Raw genomic sequence first — 21,782 nt, forward strand, 5'->3', positions numbered from 1 at the left:
TTTTTAAATGTTTATTTATTCTTGAAAGAGAGAGAGAAAGACAGAGCACAAGTAGGGGAGGGGAAGAGGGAGAGGGAGACAGAATCCGAAGCAGGCTCCAGGCTTTGAGCTGTCAGCACAGAGCCCGATGCAGGGCTTGAACCCACGAACCACAAGATCATGACCTGAGCCGAAATTGGACACTCAACCCACTGAGCCACCCAGGAGCCCCACATGTCATTATTTTCTTATAAAGATAGTTTCCCTGGTACACCTACTATTTTGAGAAGTCCTTTTAAGCTTGACATTATATCACACACATATTCCCGTTTTGATTTACAAAGCCTTATCTATTGTTTTTCAATTGGGTAATTTTTCCACCTTACATATGTGTTATAATCCATCTTATCAGCTCATTCCTGATTCATTAGTCAAATATGTACTGAGCACCGATCATATTGCAGGTCCTTATCTGGGTTCTGGGGATTCAACAGTGAGCAAGAAATGTCTTTGTCCTCATGGAGCAAGCTTAAGTTTAAGACAAAACATAAAGAGTTGGTAATAAGGTGTCAGCATGGTGCGTGTTATAAAATAAAACACAAAGCAGAAAAAGTGGACTGGGAGTGGGTGGAAATAGGAGTGTACAGTGACCAGCCATCCCGGTTTGCCCCAGGACTGTACTGACTTTAGCACTGAGAGTCTCACACCTCAGGAAATCCTGAGTTCCAGACAAACCAGGATAATCTATCACTCATAATCAGAAAAGGCCTCTCTGAGAGGTGACATTTGAGCAGAGACCTCTGGGATGTTAGTGGAAGCCTAGCCATGCAGACGTCTGGGGAGAAAGCATTCTAGACGGAGTGGAAAGAAGACGCCAGGGGCAGGAGGCCAGAGGGCATCTGTGTGTTTGAGTGACAGCAAGAGAGCCAGAGAGGCTGGAGCATAGTGAGAGGGAGAGCATGGGAACCAAGGTGGAGAGCGTGAGAAGAGCTAGGTCTCAGGGAATCTTGCAGACCATGGTAGACTTTGGATTTTAATCCTAGGTGTGACAGGAAGCAGCCAGAGTTTTCGAGCAGCCAGCCCATGTGATCCACTTAGATTTTTTTTTTTAAGTGGCAGTCTGGTGTTGGGTGGAGAAAGATTGTAGAGGGCAGAGATAAACGTCAGGAGACAGTAGGGAAGCTATTGCAATAGTCCACGCAAGTGGTGACTGTGGCTCAGGCAGGGAGGTTGCGGCAGAACTGGCGAGTAGCAGTGCTTTCTGGATTTAATTTGAAGGTAGAGTCTCACGGGGATTCATGGTGGACTGGAGGTGGGTGAGGGCACCATATTTCTAGATTGAACTCCAAGTTGCCAGCCTCAACTTTTGAGCAGGTGGTAGATGGAAGACTGAGGGAGGAGGAGGCTGGGGCCAAGTGGAAGGAATGTGAGTCGGGACTCCTGTTTTGTATATGTTATGAGTGAGGTGCCTCCAGGGACCCAACTAGTGAGCAGTTAGACATATAAACCCAGATTTAGTGCAGGAGAGAGTCAGGTTTGGGAACTGTCAAGTGTATAGCTGGTACTTAAAGCCATGAAACTGGCTGTGACTGACTCGGAAACAAGTATAGATATAGGTCTGAGGACTGAACCCTGGGACAGGCCAGTGGCCAAAGAGGAGGCAAATCCAGCAGAAGAGATGGAGAAAGAGCAGCTGGTGAGGTGGAAGGAACCCCAGGAGCTCCCAAAGCCAAGTGGGAAGACGAGTGTGCCATCACTGGTTCTAGAACGTGGGGGTCACGGGCCCACTGCTTTGGTAGAGTGCTGGGATTAAAGCCTCTTTGGAATGGGTTCAAGAGAGAAAAGGAGAGGGGCGCCTGGGTGGCTCAGTCAGTTGGGCGTCCGACTTCAGCTCGGGTCATGATCTCAGGGTTCTTGGGTTCGAGCCCCGCGTCGGGCTCTGTGCTGACAGCTCAGAGCCTGGAGCCTGTTTCAGATTCTGTGTTTCCCTCTCTCTCTCTGACCCTCCCCCTGCTCACGCTGTGTCTCTTTCTCTCAGAAATAAAACATTTAAAAAAAAGAGAAAGAGAGAGAAAAGGAGAAGGAGTGGAAACTGAGTCCAGACAACTCTTTCGAGGAATTTAACTGAAAAGGAGAACAGAGAAGCAGAACCATATCTGGAGAGTGATATAAGGTCAAGAGAGGGAGCTGTACGGCCGGCGGGTGTTCTCAAGTGCTGAGTGGGGCATTTCAGTTATGATTATGGTCACTATTCCCCTGTTCTAAACAGTGCTGCTGAATAAAGGCCCCGTCAGGGTCTTGTTACTGAGAAGAAATGTCCTTGTTCTGGGTACGTGTTTTGTCAACATGACATCCTGCCCATCTGTGTATTGGTTCAACATTTCTGTTTTGTTGAAAGATGGAAGGCTCTGATATTGTTCACTTGGGTTTTCTTTGCTGCTACCCCCAGGTCCCATGCTCCTCAAAGCCCAGAGAGAACCCCTGAGGTCCCTGGGCTCAGGTCCCTTCCTATCCAACCTTCTTAGCCCCAGCCCCATGGATTCCCCTACTGTGGTGAATCGCAGAGGCTTACGTGTGGCATAGGGTAGTCACAGAGAAAGTTCTAGAAAGGCAGGGGCTGCGTCAGGCCCTGTCCACTTTTTCATTCCTCAGAACAACCCTCATGAGCTCCTGGGGAGAGGAAGGGACCCCATGAGTACCTAACGACTGCACCATGCAGCCAGGCCTTCAGGACCCTGCTACCTGCTGCCCACACAGCTGGAGGGCTGTGGGCTGACCTGTCCTGCTCTGGAGATAGTGGGCCAGAGTCCTGCAGCAGTTAGCAAGGAAGGGCCCAAATATCCAGGTGGTCAGCAGTCAAAGACCAAGGCCTGCTGAACGGAGCCAGATACCTGTGCTCTGAAACGTCTGTAGATTCTTGGGAGGTAAAGAGCTGTCAGCTACCATGGCTCGGGTCCTACCTTAGGACCGTCTGTCTGCACCAGGCCTGAGTAGGCCCCAGGGAGAGTGTCTTCTTACAGACAGGCCACACACACACACTCACTGATATACACCAATATGAACACACACCAACCTATATATACACATGTGATTACACATGTGGTCACACACATGCATTAACAGACACCCATACTCACCTGCAGACACAAACACAGACTCACACTCACATACATACATAAAATACATCAACATATATAAAGATACACACCAACACGTTGACTCACTGTACAGAAGCCCATTGATACACACGCACAGTGAGAACACAGTTACAGACACACAGACACGCTGACAAGATTAAATACACAGTCATGTTAATGCTCAGTAAGAAGTCGAACACATGCAGTTGTCTATACATAGACTCATGTACACTACACAGCAGCCCTCACGTGCAGGGACACACGGATACACCAGACAGACGCACTAAAGCACATCAAGGCACTCACGCCTGTACACACACTCACGCACACCACACACACAGCCTGACCCACACACTCCCACACATTCTGAAAAGCCCCATGCGTCAGCAGGGCATTCCTGCAGCTGCTGCCCACCCCCTTCCACCCACCCTCCAGGGGGAGGCGATGTCCCGGAGGGAACAGAGGTCTCTGGTCCCATCTTAGGCGCTGCTCAGTCCCATGTGACATCAACAGCCCTCTGCTGCCTCCGGGAGCTCTGAGCTGGGCTCTGGGGCCGGGCCGGCGCCAGGCACAGACACTTGGGCCCTTGTTGGGAGAACAGAGAGAGGCTCACTTGTCTCCTGCCTGTCCTCCAGCTCCAACTGCTGGTTCTCTCGGGGGCCTCTCCTCAGGCTGTGCAGGTACGTGGGGCTGCAGAGGCCAGGGCCTGGCAAAGGGGCCTACAGTGTCAGCCCAGGAGAGGGTGTGGCAGTGTGGTGGGCACCCTGGGGGAGCCTGGACCCTGGGGCACTGGCTGGAGCCAGGCTACATCTCCTTTTCAGGCAATTCTGCAGCTTATTCTCTGAGACCCCCACAGGGAAGGGCCTCTTGGAGCAGCCTGGGCTGGGGGACTCTCTCCTTTCCCCTGTAGTCACTTTGTCAGCTCCCAAGAAGGCCATGGGGTGGTTGCTGTCATATCCTGTCTTGTAAAAATGGGTGGTTTCTACCTATAGAGGCTAGGCTGCAGCCCAGGCCCCACAGCGGGTCAAGGCTGGGGTCTTGGGATGTATAGGCCTGGGCAGTCTCCATGAGCAACTGGGATCTTGGCCTTGGCCTTTCAAACAGGGGTGAGTCTGTGGGGCGTGGGGGCATCCTGAGCCAGGGCCTGGACACACCAGCCTCCTTCACCCTGCAGGTGAGGGGGCAGGGAAACACTGTGCTCCTAGCCACATAGACCAGCTGATCACACTCTTCACTATTTGATCTCAAAGAAATACTAGCCAGGCTTGGGTCTTTTCATGGCTCCGGTCCAAAGCCCCCAGGGCAGCTGCCATTCCAGAGACATTAGGCAAAAGTTTTGTGGCAGAGAGATAATAGTCAATATAATACAGACCCCAGCCCAGGGTGTCCACAGGAATTTGGGGTCACAACATGCCTGTCTGGGAGTCTGGGGAGCCCAGCCTGCCCCTCACAAACTGTGTAACCCCAGGAGAACCCCTTCCGAGGCCTCAGGTTCTCCACCTGTGAGAGGGGGACGAGGGTCAGGACTTTATGCTCTTGACCTTCCAGCCTGGCCATCCTAGACTTCTGGATCTGCCTTGGCTCACAGAGATCTTGCTGTCCTGGCTGTCCCCAACCCTTGAAAAGATTCAGCCTTGGAGGGATACCCCTGGCCATTCTCCCTGGCTCTCTCTTGAGATGCTTGGTTAGAAGAGCTGGGTCCAGGGCACCTCAGTGCTTGTCCCATGCAGGGGTCACTGGCCTTGGGTAGAAGATGCTGAGACTATGGTAGGTGCACAGGGCCAGGGAGGGGTGGACAGTGCAGCAGTGCCTAAAGCTCTAGACAGGTCGTGCTCCTTCCCCAACAACAGCTCACTCATGCCTGGTCCCCCTCTTGCCCCCAGAGCCCACCTGATCACTGTGACAGAATGGAGTCTAGCCCCAGTCCTCAGGTGAGTGGGTCTTGGTTCCCCCACCCACCACCAGGGGGCTCACTTCCTCCCACACTGGGGGAAGTCAGTGGATGCACAGGCCAGCCTGGTGGGCCAACACAGCAGGACTGGGGGGGGGGGGGGGCTGACAGGGGTCACTGTGAGCTCGTGGAAGTGGGCTCTTTGCAGGGCAGATAGGGCACAGAGTTGGACAAGAGCTTCAAGAAGAAAATGGCGTGGAGAAACTCTGGGATTGTCCCTGAGGACCCCTGGTTCTCGTGCCAGTGGAGCTGCCTGTAAGTCCTTGGATGGCTTTTCTCGGGGCGTCAGTTTCCTCACCCTCATAATTGACACAATAGTCAGCAGCCTCCCAAAGCTGTTAGGAGGAGCAGCTGAGATGGTGGATGGTTGGGTGGGTTGGTAGATGTGTGGAAAGAAGGAAGGAGGAAGCCAGCAGGCTAGTAGAGAAGGGAACAGGGCCTAGGCCAGAGGAACAGAAGGCCCTGAGGATCCGACCAGTCCCTGATGATCTTAATAACTTTTCTGTAAATGTCTTTAGCCCTCAAGGGCCAATGGGAACGTCAACCTGGGGCCTTCAGCCAACCCAAAGTAAGTTCTGGTCTCGAGCAACTTTCTTCCTCCTTGGCTCCCCTCGTGCTTGGCTCCCTTCTCCTTGAGAATAAAATCCAAGTTCTCTGGTCTATTGCCAAGACCCTCTGCCAACTGGGACCCAGGACTGTCCCCCTGCTTTATCTCCCACTACTTCCCTAGCCTTTGCCCCTGCTGGGCCCTATGCCTGAAATGTACCCCAAAGTCTGCAGCTCCCCACCCTTCAGGCCCTTCTCAGGCTTTGGGGGCCAGATCCCTTGTCTTCTATGCAGTTGTGTCTGGTTTTCTCCCCAACTTGCCTGTTGGTTGCTTAACTGTGGGTCCCCAGGGGCAGGCACCTGTCCTTGAAGCTCTCTTGGCTGAGAGGTCATGGCATGCTTCAGTGGTGAGGAGGCTTGGCTTTTGGAAAGCTCCCTCTAATCCCCATCTTCAAAGTTAAAAAGAAGCCTGGATATGATCTCAGGAGCCAGGTTCCCCAAATTCACAAATGCTGACCTGTGTTCTTTCTCCCTCCCCCCTCCCCCAGTGCCCGGCCCACTGACTTTGACTTCCTAAAGGTCATTGGCAAAGGGAGCTATGGCAAGGTGAGTGACACAGGGAGGCTGGGAGGCCTGGGTCTTCCCTTCCCTGGCCTCCTCCACCCTCTGCCTGTCACTTGCATGTGCAAAACAGGAGCTCACGGCCTGCCAAATCATGGACACGGGGCCAGAGCTGGGGGCTCTCGAGAAATCAGAAGTTCAGAGGAGTAGGTCCCCTGTGGGGCCTTGCGTTTGTGTTTCTGCTCAGGTGCTCCTGGCTAAGCGCAAGTCTGATGGGATGTTCTACGCCGTGAAGGTGCTGCAGAAAAAGTCCATCCTACAGAAAAAAGAGGTACCAGAGTTTGCACACGGGCATTTCCCCTCCTGCTTCTCGACTCCAGGCTAAGGTGGTTTCCCAAGCTCTTGGGTCGCAACTCTGGAGGATGCATGGAGCCAGGTCCAGTGGTGGTCATAGCAGGGGGCAGCCAGGCGGTGCTGAGGGTGATGATGTTTCTCAAGGAGGGCAAGCCAATCAACTCACCCATAGGACCTTCAGGACGAAGGTCCCAGCCTGCTGCCTTCGCCTGGGGAATCCGGGGCTCCCTGGCAGACAAGTCCTCTGCCCTGTCTAGGTGCCAGTCTCCCTGTCTGTGCAGTGTTGGGGGCACACTTGATACTCTCCAAAGGCCCCTCAAAGCCACAGCCACCCCGGAATTCTAGATGCTTCAGCTGACGTGAGTCTCTTTAATGCCAACCCCATGAGGGGGATAGAGCAGGCCCTGAGAGAGGCGTGAATATCAATCAGAGGACTTGGGCGAGGGAATTAATGTTAACAAGGACATCAAGAGGGCAGATGGGGGAGGTCTTTGTGAAGGAGGTGACTGGCAGCTGGCCTTGAATGTAGAATCCCAATGGTCTGAAAAGAGGACACCCAGGCCAAGAAAACAGCATGAACAAAAGCATTAACATAGTAATCATATACGCTTTCCTTGTCACCCCAGAGGAGGGCAGCAGGGGTTTCCCACCCATAGGGGCTGGAGCTGTGCCTATGTGCTGTGGCCGGGAATGAGGCCAACCTGTTTAGAATCCTGGCTAGTAGGCGAGGATCCTGGCTATGAGGGCAATAAGGAGCCACACCAGCCACTTGAGCAGGGGCATGAGAAGGCCTTGGGCCTGGCAGCCCGCACCAGGGAGGCCATGTGAGCTGTGCCAGAGTTGCAGGGGTTGTGCTGGGTTGTGACATGGGCCCCTGTCTGTAACCCTACAGCAGAACCACATCATGGCAGAACGCAACGTGCTTCTGAAGAGCGTGCAGCACCCCTTCCTTGTGGGCCTGCGCTACTCCTTCCAGACGCCTGAGAAGCTCTACTTTGTGCTCGACTATGTCAACGGGGGAGAGGTGGGTGGGCCCACAGGGAGGCTCCCCAAGGCTGGCTCTTATATGCCCGTTGTGTATCAGGTTCTGGAATGATCTCACGTCATCCTTACAACAGACCCATTTTGTAGCTGACGAAACCGAGGCTTGGGAGGTAACTCACTTGCTCCCGGCCACCCAGCCTACTGTATATGGCAGAGCCAGGATTTGAATGCAAATCAGCCTGGCTCCCAGCCATGAGAATTTCTTGACTGCCCCACACGGAGCTGCCCAGACACTCTTGCACCTGGGCAATGTCAGTGTTAGGGGAGCTCTGTGGTTAAGATTTCCAATGTCCCCATTTTATACCACAGGCCACTGGGTGGGGGTGGTCCCTGTGGTAAACTGAGACCTGAGGCCACCTGGTGACCCAGAAGCATGGCTGGGATAAACTGGGCTCCATCTCAGACTCCACTCTGTCTCTCTGGGCAAGTGACCCCAGATTTTGTCTGTGTGACCTCATGACTTTTGGCCTGATACCCAAGAGGGGAGTTTTTACTTTGCATCCCTAAGTCTCCTGATGCAGGTAAGGCCTTTCCAGGCCAGCAAAGTAGACCAAAGCAATTGGCCCACGGATAGATCTAGGCTGGGCTCAGTTTGACAGCTGTAACAATCTTATTGCCCAGGTGGGAAGAAAAACACATCTTTGAATGACCTGGGTTCAAATGGCAGCTTTGTCAGTTATGAGCTACATGAACCTGGCCTCTCTCAGTTCTCTCTCAGGTGAAACTGGCATCATATTTGATACCTGGAAGGTAGTCATGAGGATTAAATGAGATAAGAGATGTGGAGAGGTCTGGCTTGGAGCCTGGAACCCAGTACCTGTCACTCCATGTGAATTAATTTCTCCTGCTGACCCTTTGGACACAACTATGCTGTGGGGTGGGGGCCAGCATGCCTTTTTTCATCTGAGTACATTGCAGCTCAGCGAGGGGGTGTCTTGGCCAGCTTCCCGCCCCCTGTACTCTAGGAGCTGGAGCCCCCCACCCACCCAGACACCCTCTCATACACCTCCTCCTCCTCCAGCTCTTCTTCCACCTGCAGCGGGAACGCCGGTTCCTGGAGCCCCGGGCCCGGTTCTACGCCGCCGAGGTGGCCAGCGCCATTGGCTACCTGCACTCCCTCAACATCATTTACAGGTGAGGCCTGCCTGTGGCTTAGAGCCAGGCCTGGGCCATCTGCTGCAAATGCCAGGGGTTGTGTGGACCCCTAGGTGCTGATGAAACCCCAGTGAACTTGGTTCTCTGTCTGAGGAGGACGGCCCAGAGGTGGGAGTAGGGTGGGATCCTCCTTTCTAGGATCAAGTGCCCTTCTCCTTGGGCTCCCTCTCTACATGTGTGTGAGCCTCCATGAATAGTTCTCCCACCAGGACTCTGGGGTCCCATCTCTCCTCACTGTGTGGCTGAGACATCACAGTGTTCTTTCCTCTTGTTTTCTGTAGGGACCTGAAACCAGAGAACATTCTCTTGGACTGCCAGGTTGGTCCATGTGTCTGTGCACAGGTGCACATGTGTGCTGTGTGCTTATGAGTGTGCGTGCACGCATATACAGTATGGGTAGGGATGCATTAAGATATGTGTATGTCTGTGTATACGAGGTCTGTGTATGTGCATGTCTGTGTATACGAGGTCGAGGTGTGGGCAGGGGTGGAGCCAGGTGGAGACTCTTGGATTTTGTAGTCTCTCCATGTCCTAGACTGGGTTCCCTGGAAACAGATGGAATGTTGAATGCAAATGGTTCCTGGGAAATTCTCTTAAAAGATCCACTTTTAAGGGGGTGAGGAGGCAGGATTGGATAGAGGGAGAAGCCCACCTGCATTGTGGTTGCAAATGAGGAGGCCTCAGCTGATCTTACAGGGGTGGGAAGGGCCCGAGCTGGGATGACTCTTTAGAACTGTTCCAAATTAAGGCGAGAAGGCTGGGGTTTTGTGCCTCTGGATCGACCCCATCATTGGGTGTGGATTGCCCCTTGGGAGGGGTATAACTTTGGGAGAAGACAATGTCCCACCAAAGGAGGGGGATGGGTATGACAGCCTCTAAAGAGGGATCTGAGCAGAGCCCCACACTAGCCACTCTCTCCAGGACCTCCACCAGCCACTCTCCTGCCCAGCTGCCCAGGTGCTTTCTGAGCCTCCAGCCCTCTGTCATGACAGCTGCCACCACCAGGCCCCCAGCAGGGACATTCATGGGGCTGCCACTGTTGTAGAGCATGGCTGAGTCTGTGATAAGCTGGGAGCATACAGTGGAATGCTGTCCCCCACCTTGCCCCATGCACTGCTCCTGATGCCCAGTCCAGAAGCTATGGGTCTCTAAGGGGAGCCTATAGCTGGTGCCAGAGGCTTAAGTCCCCACAGCTGCTGGCCTGGGGTGTGGCACCTGGGCTCTGGGGTTAGGCCTGACTGTACCATTAGCTTAGACCACTCTCCTGCCCCTGCCCACCCTCCCCTGCAGGGACACGTGGTGCTGACGGATTTTGGCCTCTGCAAGGAGGGTGTAGAGCCCGAGGAGACCACATCCACATTCTGTGGCACCCCCGAGGTAAGCCAAACCTTGTAGGAGAGGTCAGAGGTCAAGCGATGAGTGGTTGAGCCTCAACTCCTCCTTAGAACCAACAGGTTACCCTGAGGGGGTGATGCTCACTCCTTTCACCCAAGCCCTTGCCCTGAGCTGGCTGGACACTCTGCCTTGGTTTCCGCGTCTGTGTAATGGGGGCATCCGCTCAGGGGGCTGCTGGGCCCCGGCCAGTGGCTGGTGAAGCTCTGTAGCAGTGCAGACCTACAGAAATAGAAACAGCCGTGCAAAGCACATTCTCAATGTAAAGTTTTCCAGGAACCACATTTAAAAAGTGAAAAGAAAGGCAGCTGGGTGACTCAGTCAGTTAAGCATCCAACTCTTGATCTCAGTTCAGGTCATGATCTCACGGTTCACGGAATTGAGTGCTGCACTGGGCTCTGCGCTGACAGCACGGAGCCTACTTGGGATTCTCTCTCTCCCTCTCTCTCTGCCTCTTCCCCACTTGTGCATGCTCTCACATACCTCCCCTCTCAAAACAAATAAACATTTTTTTTAAAATAAAAACAAAAAAGAAACAGGTGGAATGCATTTTAGTAGTACATTTTCATTAGCCCAATATATGCAAAATATTGTGATACAAAATTGTTGAGATAGTTTATCTTTTTTTTTTTTCTAAGTCTTTGAAATTCAGAGCATATTTTATACTCACGGTCCATTTCAGCTAAAATCAGCCTCACTTTAAGTGTTCGAGAGACACATGTAGTAAGTGGCTGCTGTATGGGACAGAACTGCCCCACAGGGGGAAGGCCCTGTGGAGCAGGAGGGCTTGGCCTGACAGTTAAGACCAGGACTTGCTAGTGTAGAACAATGGTCCATCTCCTCTGCCAGCCACTGAGAACCTGGAGGGCTCAAATCTGTGGGTCTCAGCAGTAGCTCATACCTGTCTATCTGTCCTACTAAGGACCCCTATAGCCTTGGGGTTAAAGCCTTTCCTTGAACTTCCCCTCTTGGACCTGGCACCCCCAGGAGTTCCTGGTGGACAGAAGTCCGGGTGGGGGCTGGAAGGCACAGGCTGCAGGGCGGAAACTCCTCCCGATCAGCAGAGGACAGGACTTCAGCAGCTCTTTTGTTCTCCATATGCTGGAAACTGGATCTCAGATCTCAGCTGGGCCTCCTGCAATTGGTTTGGGGGGCAGCTGACGGACAAGTGAGGACTCCTAGTAGGATTCGTCGTCTGCCTCTGTGTATGGCGGGCTGTCTTCTGGACAGAGCTGGTGTCCCAAAGCCTGCCAGCCCAGCCATCCCTTCCTTGGATGTTGTCGGAGGCAAGGAGCAGGGCCTAGGACACCCTGGCTTGCGTAGGAGACATGTGGCCCCAACACGTTATCTCTTCCATAACTCAGCCCCCGCTGTGATGCCAGAAAGCATAGACGAGAGTAATGATAGTTGCTCCCATTGTTTAAGGCCCGCACATATACATATACATATTACACACAGATTAGCACATAACCTTAAAAGAGCCCCCAGGGAGAGATCCTGCAACCCCATTTTATGGAGGAGGAAATCAAGGTTCTAGGAGGTTAAATGAACCCTATGTAGGGCTCAGGTCTGTGTAACTTCCTGCCCTTCCCAGACTCACACAGTCTCTCAAAGTGGCTTTGTCTGTTGCTGTCCCTTTCCTTATGGCAGAGATGCCAGGCCAAGAGGTCACCAAGCCCTTGGGTTTGGCAGAAAGCACTGTTCTGCCTCAGGTCCTCTTCTTATTGGAAGGCGCAGCTCCGTGACATACATTCATCTGTCAATATGAACTCAAGTGTCACTTTTTCTTTCCTGATTCCTGTCCATCTCTCTGTGAGTAAGGTTTCCAGTGCAAGTACGTGCCATGTTTACTAACACGGCCGTTAGTCTCCCCAATGTACTGTGAGTACTCACAGGGCTTTCCTATTCCCAGGACACTGATTGGATGTTTTTGTGCAAATTAGATAAAAGCACCCCCTCGGGCAGATTCTTTAGAAAAGTTATCCCATTAAACACTAATAAAGTTGCCAGATATAGCCCTGTACTAGGGTTACAGCTTGGTGAGTTGATCACAGCCAGGCTTGCATCCCCCTGTCCCCTTTTGCCTGGTACTTTTATATGGTGCACAACACATACAACTGTACGAGGCATTCCTGCCTGATCTCCCCTAAGTCCTCAGCACGTAGGCAAAGGGTCATGCACAGAGTACGCCTTTGATGAGTAGATGCTGAATGAACATATGCACACAGCCAAGTGAATATCACAGCAGGATCAACCCTCAGTGATCTTTTCTTCCAAGTACCTTGTTTACAAATGGGGAGTCTGAGTGGAACCTGAGCGGCTCAGTGGCTTAAGTGTCCTACTTTGGCTCAGGTCATGATCTCATGTTTCATGAGTTCAAGCTCCACGTCGGGCTCTGTGCTGACAGCTCGGAGCCTGGAGCCTGCTTTGGATTCTGTGTCTCCCTCTCTCTCTGTCCCTTCCCTGCTTGTGCTCTGTCCTCTGTCTCTGTCTCTCTGTCTCTCTCTGTGTGTCTCTCTCAAACATATATAAACATTAAAAAAAATTGTTTAGCTTTCAAAATAAAAATAAAACAAATGGGGAGACTGAGGCAGAGTGTCTTTCAGATAAGTATGTTTCTTCTCCATAGTATTTGGCTCCGGAAGTGATTCGTAAAGAGCCTTATGATCGGGCGGTGGACTGGTGGTGCTTGGGGGCAGTTCTCTATGAGATGCTGCACGGCCTGGTGAGTGGGGTGTCAACATCTGCAAGGGACATGTGGCTCGGGAAGAGATGGGGGTGGATCTCTCCCTTGTGTGGCCATTCAGGCTCCTCAAGGAACTGAAAGAGCTATCTCTCTCCTCCAAGCTAAGTAAAAGGATGTGAGGATTATATATATTTTTCCCATAATGTTAGTTCAGTGCTTCACAACCCACCAAATCAGTATTTACAACACACACACACATACACACACACACACACACACACACACACACACACACACACCCCTTGGCACCTTGAAACAGCCTTTGGAGATGCCACTATAGGAAAGGGAATTGTTCTTATTTACTGAGAGAGAAACTGAGGCCCAGAAAGGCCCCAAGGCTGGCAGCCCCATCCTAGGCTGCCTGCTGAGTTGGAGGCTTGTGTAGACTCACCACAGCACAGGCACTGCTCTGGGGCGGCTTTGCCAGCAGAGTGTGGGGGATGTGAAAGACCAGGCTGTGTGGAGTCAGGAGAAAGAAGAGCCCGTGGAGGAGGTGGGGACGAAGAACATCAGGAAAGAATGGGCTCTGGGCACATCTGGGGGCCTGGCTCTTTTCCTGGCCATGTGGCTTAATCTCTCTGAGCCTTGTGTTCTCATCCAACAAATTACTACCTGTCTTCAAAGACGGCCGTGAGGGTGGGCTGGAATGACACGGGGGAAAGTGTTCACTCTGCAAAGTGCAGAGTTGGTGCGCAAGCTGGGCTAAGAGAGGTGGGATGGGGGATGCTCCTGGGAGGACCCTCTCAGCCTTCCGCAGCCCAGAGGTCTCTGTCTCTCCCCAGTCTGCCACGTGAGCCATTGCACAACACATGTTCTGGCTAAATCTTCCCATTACCTGCCGTTGCTCCAACACTCCCTGAGACCTCCCTCCCATTTGGCGTGGATGAGCCTCCAGCTTCTCTCTCTCTCTCTCTCTCTCTCTCTCTCTCTCTCTCGCCAGCCACCCTTCTACAGCCAAGACATGGCCCAGATGTATGAGAATATTCTGCACCAGCCGCTACAGATCCCTGGGGGCCGGACGGTGGCCGCCTGTGACCTCCTGCAAGGCCTTCTCCACAAGGACCAGAGGCAGCGGCTGGGCTCCAAATCTGACTTTGTAGGTGAAGGGCCAGTGGACCACTGGCCCCCGACAGGGGCACTCAGCATCCTGCAGAAGCGGCTCAGAAGCACAGTGATGTGCATCCAGCTGCCCTCTAAAGCCAGGCACTGCTAACTCCTTCCTTTGGAAATTGACAGCTGCTGCTGCTGCTGCTTAATTATTTCCTTTAGCCTGGTTCTTCTATTCAACCAATATTTACTGAGCACCTACTATGTGCCAGATGTCAAGCTAGGTGTTAGGGATTCAATGGGTTGGGTCCCTGGCTTTATTAAATTGACTGGGGGAGGGCAGACAACAAACATTATGGTATATAATTATTGTGGAGTGTGACAAGTGCCAGGAAATAAATGAACCAAGATAAACAATAATGAGAGGGAGTGAATTCACACTGGCATAGTGAGGCAGTTCTGCTTTGACGAAGTAACAATTAAGTTGAGACTTGAAGGATGAGAGGAACCACTCATGCAGAGAGCTGAGAGGAGGCATCCCAGACACCGGGCACAGCATGTGCAAAGGTCCCGTGACAGGAGCAAGGAGCATAGTACACTTTAGAGGATTTTGAGCAGAGGTGTGGCAAGACCCAATTTCAGTTTTAAGAAATTCCTCTGAGTTCTGTGCAGAGAGAGAACTGGACTTGTTTTTTGCCAGTGCCAGGTGGGGCATTCAGGATATAGAGATGAATAATTTACTGTCCATCCCTGCAATGAGTTCGTGATTCTTTTTGTCATTAAAGTAACACTTGAAGAATAATCTTACATTTTCGAGTCAACCAAAGACTATTTGAATTTGTAAAAGGAAGATCACAATGTTTTTCTCCCTGGAAGTTTGCTTTCTCTTTCTGGCAGAGTGGTTGCCATGCACGGACTATGACACAGACTACCTGGGTTCACATCCCTCCTCCACTTTTCTAGTCCTTACTAGTTGCAGAGCCTTGTGCAAATTGCAGAACTTTGGACAAACTTCTCTTTTTAAGCCTCAGTTTCCCCATCAGCAATATAGCACCTAGCTCCTACCTGCTACAAAGATCACATACATTAAATATATACAAAGCACTTAGGTCATGCCTGGCACAGAGTAAGTGCTTTTTAAGCATTTGTACCCACAGCCCCACAAGCCAGATCCTGTGAGTGTAACAGTATTTAGGGCATTTGCCATCCCTGGCCAACTTAAAGAAGGGGACTTTCATGAAGACTGGTCTCCTTTTTCCAGGTGGAAATTTGCATCTTAAAAAATATGTATGATTTTTCAAATAAGGCATACATTCACATAGATCAAAATTCAAAAGATATCCAGAAAGTCCCTCTAGTGACCCAGTTCCTTAATTTAAAGGCAACCAGTGCCATCTGTTTCTTGGGACTCCATATATCATGGATCTGACTTTTTAACAAGTCCACAGGGTGGGGAGGGTGTGATGTACGGACCTGGAAGATCATTCCTTGCAAAATGCAGATCGAGAGAGGGTCCTGCTGGCATAGGAGGCACTTGATGCTGACGTTGGCTTAGATTAGGGAAGAAGTAGTGAATCATGTCCAAGGCTGAGTCCTAAATTCTGGGTCTCCAGGAAACTGCAGCTTTTCTTGGGGCTTTACTTCCCTAACCTTCCTTACTGAATTCATGTTGTCTTTTTCTTTGGCTTGTGTTCTAGAAGAATCAAGATGAGCTAAGGCAGGTGGGTGGGGGTGCAAGATCCCCTGGAACCCCAAGGGCAGGCCCTGCTATCTTGTTCGTGGACACACCTCCGAAGTGTACCATGGTGCTGGCACAGAGTAGGCGCTCAGTAAACAGTTAAGAATAAATGAATGCTCAGGGGTGGGGTAAGGGTTTGGATTCTAGATGGTGGCGAAGGGAAGAGGCCTGGCTACAAAACACCCCTTTGTCCCAGGAAACCAGCCAGACGTGCAGGTTACTTTCCCAGTAAAGGTTTTAGGGCTTGACAGCCAGTTCCCGGTAGAGGTGGAGATCTGAGACATGGGGGTGGCAGGTGGAGACTCTGCTATGGGGAATACTGATCAGCACCTTCTTCCTGCAGCTTGAGATAAAGAACCATGTATTCTTCAGCCCCATAAACTGGGATGACCTGTACCACAAGAGGCTGACTCCACCCTTCAACCCAAATGTGGTAAGAGGTCACCATGTTCCAGATTCTGGATTCCCAGGGCTTGTGGGAGCTTGGAGGGTATCTGGGCCAAGTCTCTTTCTACAGGTGGGAAAACCAAGGGCCCTAGAGGCTCAATGATATGTCCACAGTCCACACGGTAAATTAGAGGCAGAACTGGCTCTAGAACCCAGAAGTCCCGACTGCCAGTCCAGCTCTGTGTGATGAACCATGCAGCCCTTCCTTCACTTTCAACACCAATAATCCTCATTCCAGAGCCCTTTACCCTGTTTAAAGCACTCTCTGGGGACGCCTGGCTGGCTCAGTCCACTAAGCATCTGATTCTTGATCTCAGGGTTGTAGGTTCAAGCCCCATGTTGGGTGTAGAGACTTAAAAATAAAATCTCAGTGGGGCGCCTGGGTGGCTTAGTCGGTTAAGCGTCTGACTTTCACTTAGGTCATGATCTCGCGGTTCGTGGGTTCGAGCCCCGCGTCGGGCTCTGTGCTGACTGCCAGCTCAGAGACTGGAGCCTGTTTCAGTCTGTGACTCCCTCTCTCTCTGACCCTCCCCTGCTCACACTGTCTCTCTCTCTCCTAGAAATAAATAAAACATTTAAAAAATAAATAAATAAATAAAATAAAATCTCAGGGTGCCTTGGTGGCTCAGTCCGTTAAGCATCTGATTCTTGATATTGGCTCAGGTCTTGATCTCACTGTTGTGAGATCGAGCCCTGTGTTGAGCTCCATGCCGACAGCATGGAGCCTGCTTGGGATTCTCTCTCCCCCCCACCCCTCCCCCACTCTCAAAATAAATAAATAAAACATTTTTTTAACCTCACAAAGAAAGTGCTGTCTCTCACATAGTACACCCAGATGGAACCAAGTCCTATAAAAATGTCTTTTTCTGTTTAACTTTTTTCTTCTGATAATAAAAATAACATATATTTATTGTAGCAAATATATAAAACAGAGTTTAAAGCAGCAGGGGAGTGGGGTGCCTCGGTGGCTCAGTCAGTTAAGTGTCTGACTTTGGCCCAGGTCATGACCTCCCAGTTTGTGAGTTTGAGCCCTGTATCAGGCTGTGTGCTGACGGCTCAGAATCTGGAGCCTGTTTTGGATTCTGTGTCTCCCTCTCTCTCTCTGCACCTTCAGTGGCTCTCACTGACTCTCTCAGAAATAAGTAAACATTTTTAAAAGTGTTTTAAAGCAGCAGGGAGGAAAAGCTTATTGTTTCAATGCCCAAGAGAAACCACTGCTGGCATGTTCCAACCTGTCTTTTTTCTATGTGTTTTTACACAGGTCATACTTTATACATAGAGATATTTTGTGCCCTTCCCTTTTCTTTTCTGCTAAAAACTATCTCATTATTTCCCCAAATCATATAAAACTTTATAAGTATCATTTTAAGTGGCTACATAATATATCAACCCTATGTTGGTAAGTAACATAATCTATTCAACCATGCTCCTAATGCTGAACTTTATGTTATTACCATTCTTTCTTTATCATAACATACTGATGAACACCTTTAAGTGTGTATCTTTTAAAAAAAATTTTTTAAATATTCACTTATTTTTGAGAGAGAGAGAGGGAGACACAGAACCCAGAATCTGAAGCAGGCTCCAGGCTCTCGGCTGTCAGCACAGAACCCGACACTGGGCTCAAACCCATGAACTGTTGATCATCACCTGAGCCAAAGTCAGATACTTAACAAGTGAGCCACCCAGGCACCCTTTTAAGTGTCTATCTTTGCTCAGAGTTCTGATTTTTCCCTTAAGATGGATTCCAGATGGGGAATTACCAGGTCAAAGTATATGAACATTTTTAGGCTCCTTTTTTTTTTTTTAAAGTAATCTCTACACCCAATGTGGGGCTCAAACTTATAACCCCAAGATCAAGAGCCACACACTCCGCGAACTGAGCCAGCCAGGAGCCCTTTGGTTCTTGATTCATAACTGTTTAAGCTCTTGATTCCTACTGCTTTAACTGTGTGGTGGGGTGTAGAATCGACTTCCTGCCAGCAGCGTCCACTGGAGAATTGTTGTCTGACTCTCTATATCATGTGCAGTTGTGAATTGCTTTTAACGTCGCAAATTTGTTAAGTAAAAAATGACATCTCATATTGTTTTGATTTATATTTCTTTGATTTATAGTGAATGTGGTTAGTGTTTGAATATTAATTAGCGGTGGTAGTATGCACGCAAGGAGCCGCATTTGAAGCTGACATTGGAGGGTCTCTCAGCCACCTGCGGAGTCCAATAGTGTCAAGCCCCTTCCATCCATGTAGTTATGTCAACACTGCCAGTGTGAACCCGCTATTGACACCCGGTCTTTTGTGAATTACCTGCTCACGAATGTATCGTTGAGCTCCAGATTCTCAACAACGGTTGTTAGATAGGATACGCTCAGTCCAGGTACCTGAAAAAATTTCTTTATCTGGGAATGTAAAAAAAAAAAAAAAACCCTGAGGATAATATTGAACACACACGCTGGAGAAAGAACAATATAAAACATACTAGACAGGGAGGTAACAGAATGCAATGAATGGACTTTAAAGTAACACATGCTGGGTGTGGATTCCTGGTTCTGCCACCTACTCACCACCATGAGACCTTGGAAAAGTATCTTTAGCATCACCATCATTTGTAGAAAACAGATCATGTCTGTCTTCTCTAGGACCACACAGTTAACAAGAGCCAGGGTCAGGATCTACACTCTGGTCTTGGAACTCTGAGCCCTGAGCTGAGACCACTGTGCCTGGTGGCCTTTTTGAGAAGTTGCAAATCATGGTCTATTTGGTTCTACAACCTAAGGCTTGAACACTCAGCACAAATGTGGATCCTTCCACCTGTGTACCTGCTTACTTCAGAAAATCCAGGTGGCCTAGCCTTCTCCACAGACTGCCTTCGTCACAAAGAGGCTGATTCGGTTAGCTCATGCTGCATAACAAGCCACCCCCAAACTAGATGGCTTAAAACAACAACTGTGTGTTTTGCCCCAATTCTCGGGGCTGGTTGGGCGCGTTTTTGTTTTTGTTTTTGTTTTTTTTGGCCTGAGCCAGGCCAGCTGGTCTCTGCTGTGCTCTCACATGTCAATGGTTTTAAAGTTGCCCCACTCAAATGGCTGGCAGTTGGCCAGCAGCTGGAGCGACTGGATTCTGCTTCTGAGGCCTCTCATCCTCCAGAAGCCTGGCCGGGGCTTGTTCATGTGGTGGCCTGGGTTCCAAGCGCAGCAGGAGAGAATTCCCAATGTGCGTCTTCCAAGCCGTTGCTTGAACCACATTTGGTAACAGATTGTCCAAACAAGTCACATGGCTAACCCATATGAAAAGTATGGAGAGACAGACTCCACCTCTGGATGGCAAATGCAGGATTTGTTGCCATTTTTACAATCTCACACACAGGTCTTCCTCCAAAGTAGTGAAAGCAGCCAGTTGCTCTCTACCATATTACCCTATTTTATCTTCTTTATAAGGCCTATCAACACCACAGGTTGTCTGTTTGTCTGTATACATGCTTATTATCAATCCTCCTACCCTTTGCATAATATAGGCTCCATGAGAGCAGGGGCGCACTCTATTTTGTTCCCCTGCATTCCCAATGCCATGAACAGTGACTAATAGACAATCGCTAAGTGTATGTTGACTAGACTGGTCTGAGGGTTGGTGTGAAGCAGACAAGGTGCCAGGAGGTTAGAAAAATTGGTATGTGGTTAGCGGACCATGTGGAATAAAATGATTAATGGAAACACATGGGTAAGTGATAGCTAAAGATGGGTGTCCACAAGGCACTCAGAGGGGAGGCCCAGCATCACTCTCAGGGCTCCTGAGTTTGGCAGCTCTGACCCTAGTGTTCTCATCTCACCATTGGTTTATGTTCACAGGCAGGACCTGCTGACTTGAAACACTTTGACCCAGAGTTCACCCAGGAAGTTGTGTCAAAGTCCATTGGCTGCACTCCTGACACGATGGCCAGCAGCTCTGGGGCCTCCAGTGCATTCCTGGGATTTTCCTATGCACCAGAGGATGACACCATCTTGGACTACTAGAAGAGAAGCACTGGTGTAGCCGATGAAGACAGCTGATATTCCTAAGGACTCACCTTCCTACCTTCAGCTGCTAGTAACAGAGACTCAAAGTAACAATGGCTTAAATAAGGTTATATATATATATATATATATATATATATATATATACACATATATGTTTCCAGCACATAAAAGAAGAATGTTGTTAGGTAGTCCAAGGCTTGCTGGTTCAACAGGTCATCAGATACTAAGAGGCTTTCTGTATTTCTTCTCTGCCATTCTTGGCAAGTGGCTTCCAGCATTAGGATTGCTGCATTGACACAAAGTGGTGACTGGACCTCTAGCCACTGCTTCTGTGTCCTGGGCAAGGAAAAAGGAGGCAAGGAGAGAAGAGCAAAACAGCACCTTTACAGAGCTTCCCCAGAAGCCCCAACCAATGGCTTCAGCTCGTTAGCTACCGCTCCTACTTGTAATGGAGGCTGGGATATGTGGTTTATCAGCTGGGTACATTACTATCCCTAAAAACACAGGGGCTCTGATACTAAGGGAGAAGGGGGAAATGTTCAGTAGGCAACCAGCATCTCTCTACCAAAGGAGCTCGTGGCATTTGGATCTTTAACTCAATGTGTAAAATGACAGAGATGTAATAAGCCTATAGACTATCACCCACCCAACATGCTCTTATTTTTCTCTGATGATGGTGTCTTTCTTTGTTGTGTATGGTATAGGACATTTATTATTAGGTTTGTCTGCCTGGCATCTGAACCCTTTCCTATATTCAGGGAATCTCCTAGCTTATGAGCCTTGATGAAGGGGCAATAATTATCTCCACTTACAGTAGCTAAAAATGCTAGATACTGACTTTCCCAGCCTCCCCTGCTGCTGGGGCCAGGCATGTGGCCCAGGGATGCACCTGTGCCAGATTTTGACTCAAGGAAGGGACTAGAAGCTTTCATGTGGTAGCTATGGTGACAGCACTTACAAAACCGAGCAGGATGGATCATGTTGCCTTATTTCATTGGCTAAGTAGTCTTCCCCCCGTCACCGCCCCCCCCCCCAAACCTGTGGTTCATCAGCTGTTTCAGCGGTGGCTTGTTAGGTTTTTGGCTTGTGGACAAGGAGACAACTTTAACATTAGTGTGTGCTGGCAGTTTTATTGCCTTTTCCTCTTAATCTCACTCTTGCTCTTCCATTTGTGTTTGCCCAGCTCCCTGCCCCAGGAATAATGGGGGACGAAGCTGGAAGAGCACGGAAAACACACCTATGACACTAAAACAGACCTACTGGAGATCTGGGTCAGGAAGCATTACCGTTACCCTCTGGCATGTGCTGAGACTTTGAAGGCAACACTCTGATTTGATTTCCATCATAGCAGGATCTGTTAATTGACAAGTGTGAAACAAGATGTGGGAGAGGCCAAAATTCCCCCAACTTCCCAAAGCAAAAAGCAAGAGAGTCTAATTGTCAGAAACATGATAGTAGTGTCAAAAGTATGCAACCCGATATGGCTTGTGAAACACATAATTGTTCCTCGTGTTCTAAGAGTGTAAAATCACAAAATTTTCACTGAGAAAATAAAAATGTAGGAAAACTATGATACTGATCATGCTTTGCCTATGTTTATTGAGCACATTCTGATCTTTACATGCATTATCTACAATCCTCACAATGAACCAGCATTTAGAAATTATTAACCT

The 21,782-nt window shown here is 49.9% G+C and overlaps 2 protein-coding genes across 5 annotated transcripts in view; both read left to right on the plus strand.

Annotated features, from left to right (window-relative positions):
• Positions 1 to 2,282, plus strand: part of L3MBTL1 (L3MBTL histone methyl-lysine binding protein 1) — a 42,922-nt gene extending 40,640 nt beyond the window's left edge. For both annotated transcript variants that reach the window (XM_039248480.1, XM_039248481.1), the window contains exon 24: positions 2,018 to 2,282. In XM_039248480.1, coding sequence (XP_039104411.1) covers positions 2,018 to 2,103 — 86 coding nt within the window. In that variant the 3' untranslated portion in view covers positions 2,104 to 2,282. The remainder of the gene's footprint in view (positions 1 to 2,017) is intronic.
• SGK2 (serum/glucocorticoid regulated kinase 2) lies at positions 1,204 to 21,659 on the plus strand. Of its 3 annotated transcripts, none has more exons than XM_039248484.1 (14): positions 1,204 to 1,257; positions 5,000 to 5,047; positions 5,586 to 5,635; positions 6,162 to 6,219; positions 6,422 to 6,505; positions 7,421 to 7,552; positions 8,594 to 8,706; positions 9,009 to 9,045; positions 10,018 to 10,104; positions 12,749 to 12,844; positions 13,806 to 13,961; positions 15,994 to 16,083; positions 19,942 to 20,215; positions 21,293 to 21,659. In XM_039248484.1, exons 2-13 carry the CDS (start codon positions 5,024 to 5,026, stop codon positions 20,104 to 20,106), a joined length of 1,092 nt encoding a protein of 363 aa, XP_039104415.1. In that variant the 5' UTR covers positions 1,204 to 1,257; positions 5,000 to 5,023; the 3' UTR covers positions 20,107 to 20,215; positions 21,293 to 21,659. The 3 variants fall into 3 exon arrangements, with proteins under 3 accessions (XP_039104415.1, XP_039104414.1, XP_039104416.1); XM_039248483.1 differs by lacking the exon at positions 1,204 to 1,257 and adding an exon at positions 3,658 to 3,796; XM_039248485.1 differs by lacking the exons at positions 1,204 to 1,257; positions 19,942 to 20,215; positions 21,293 to 21,659 and adding exons at positions 3,658 to 3,796; positions 15,610 to 15,748 and having other exon boundaries at positions 15,994 to 16,051.
• Positions 21,660 to 21,782: the final 123 nt, after the last annotated feature.

The sequence above is a fragment of the Hyaena hyaena genome, unplaced genomic scaffold (genome assembly GCF_003009895.1).
Source record: "Hyaena hyaena isolate Hyena2069 unplaced genomic scaffold, ASM300989v1 scaffold_312, whole genome shotgun sequence".
NCBI classification, from domain to species: domain Eukaryota; kingdom Metazoa; phylum Chordata; class Mammalia; order Carnivora; family Hyaenidae; genus Hyaena; species Hyaena hyaena.

What these genes read in the sequence shown, in the direction of transcription:
- SGK2 (XM_039248484.1), top strand. Translation starts at nt 5,024, where the DNA reads ATGGAGTCTAGCCCCAGTCCTCAG. An exon ending in CCATCCTACAGAAAAAAGAG is followed by an intron (nt 6,506 to 7,420) that starts GTACCAGAGTTT and finishes GTAACCCTACAG; the next exon opens with CAGAACCACATCATGGCAGA. An exon ending in ATGAGATGCTGCACGGCCTG is followed by an intron (nt 12,845 to 13,805) that starts GTGAGTGGGGTG and finishes CTCTCTCGCCAG; the next exon opens with CCACCCTTCTACAGCCAAGA.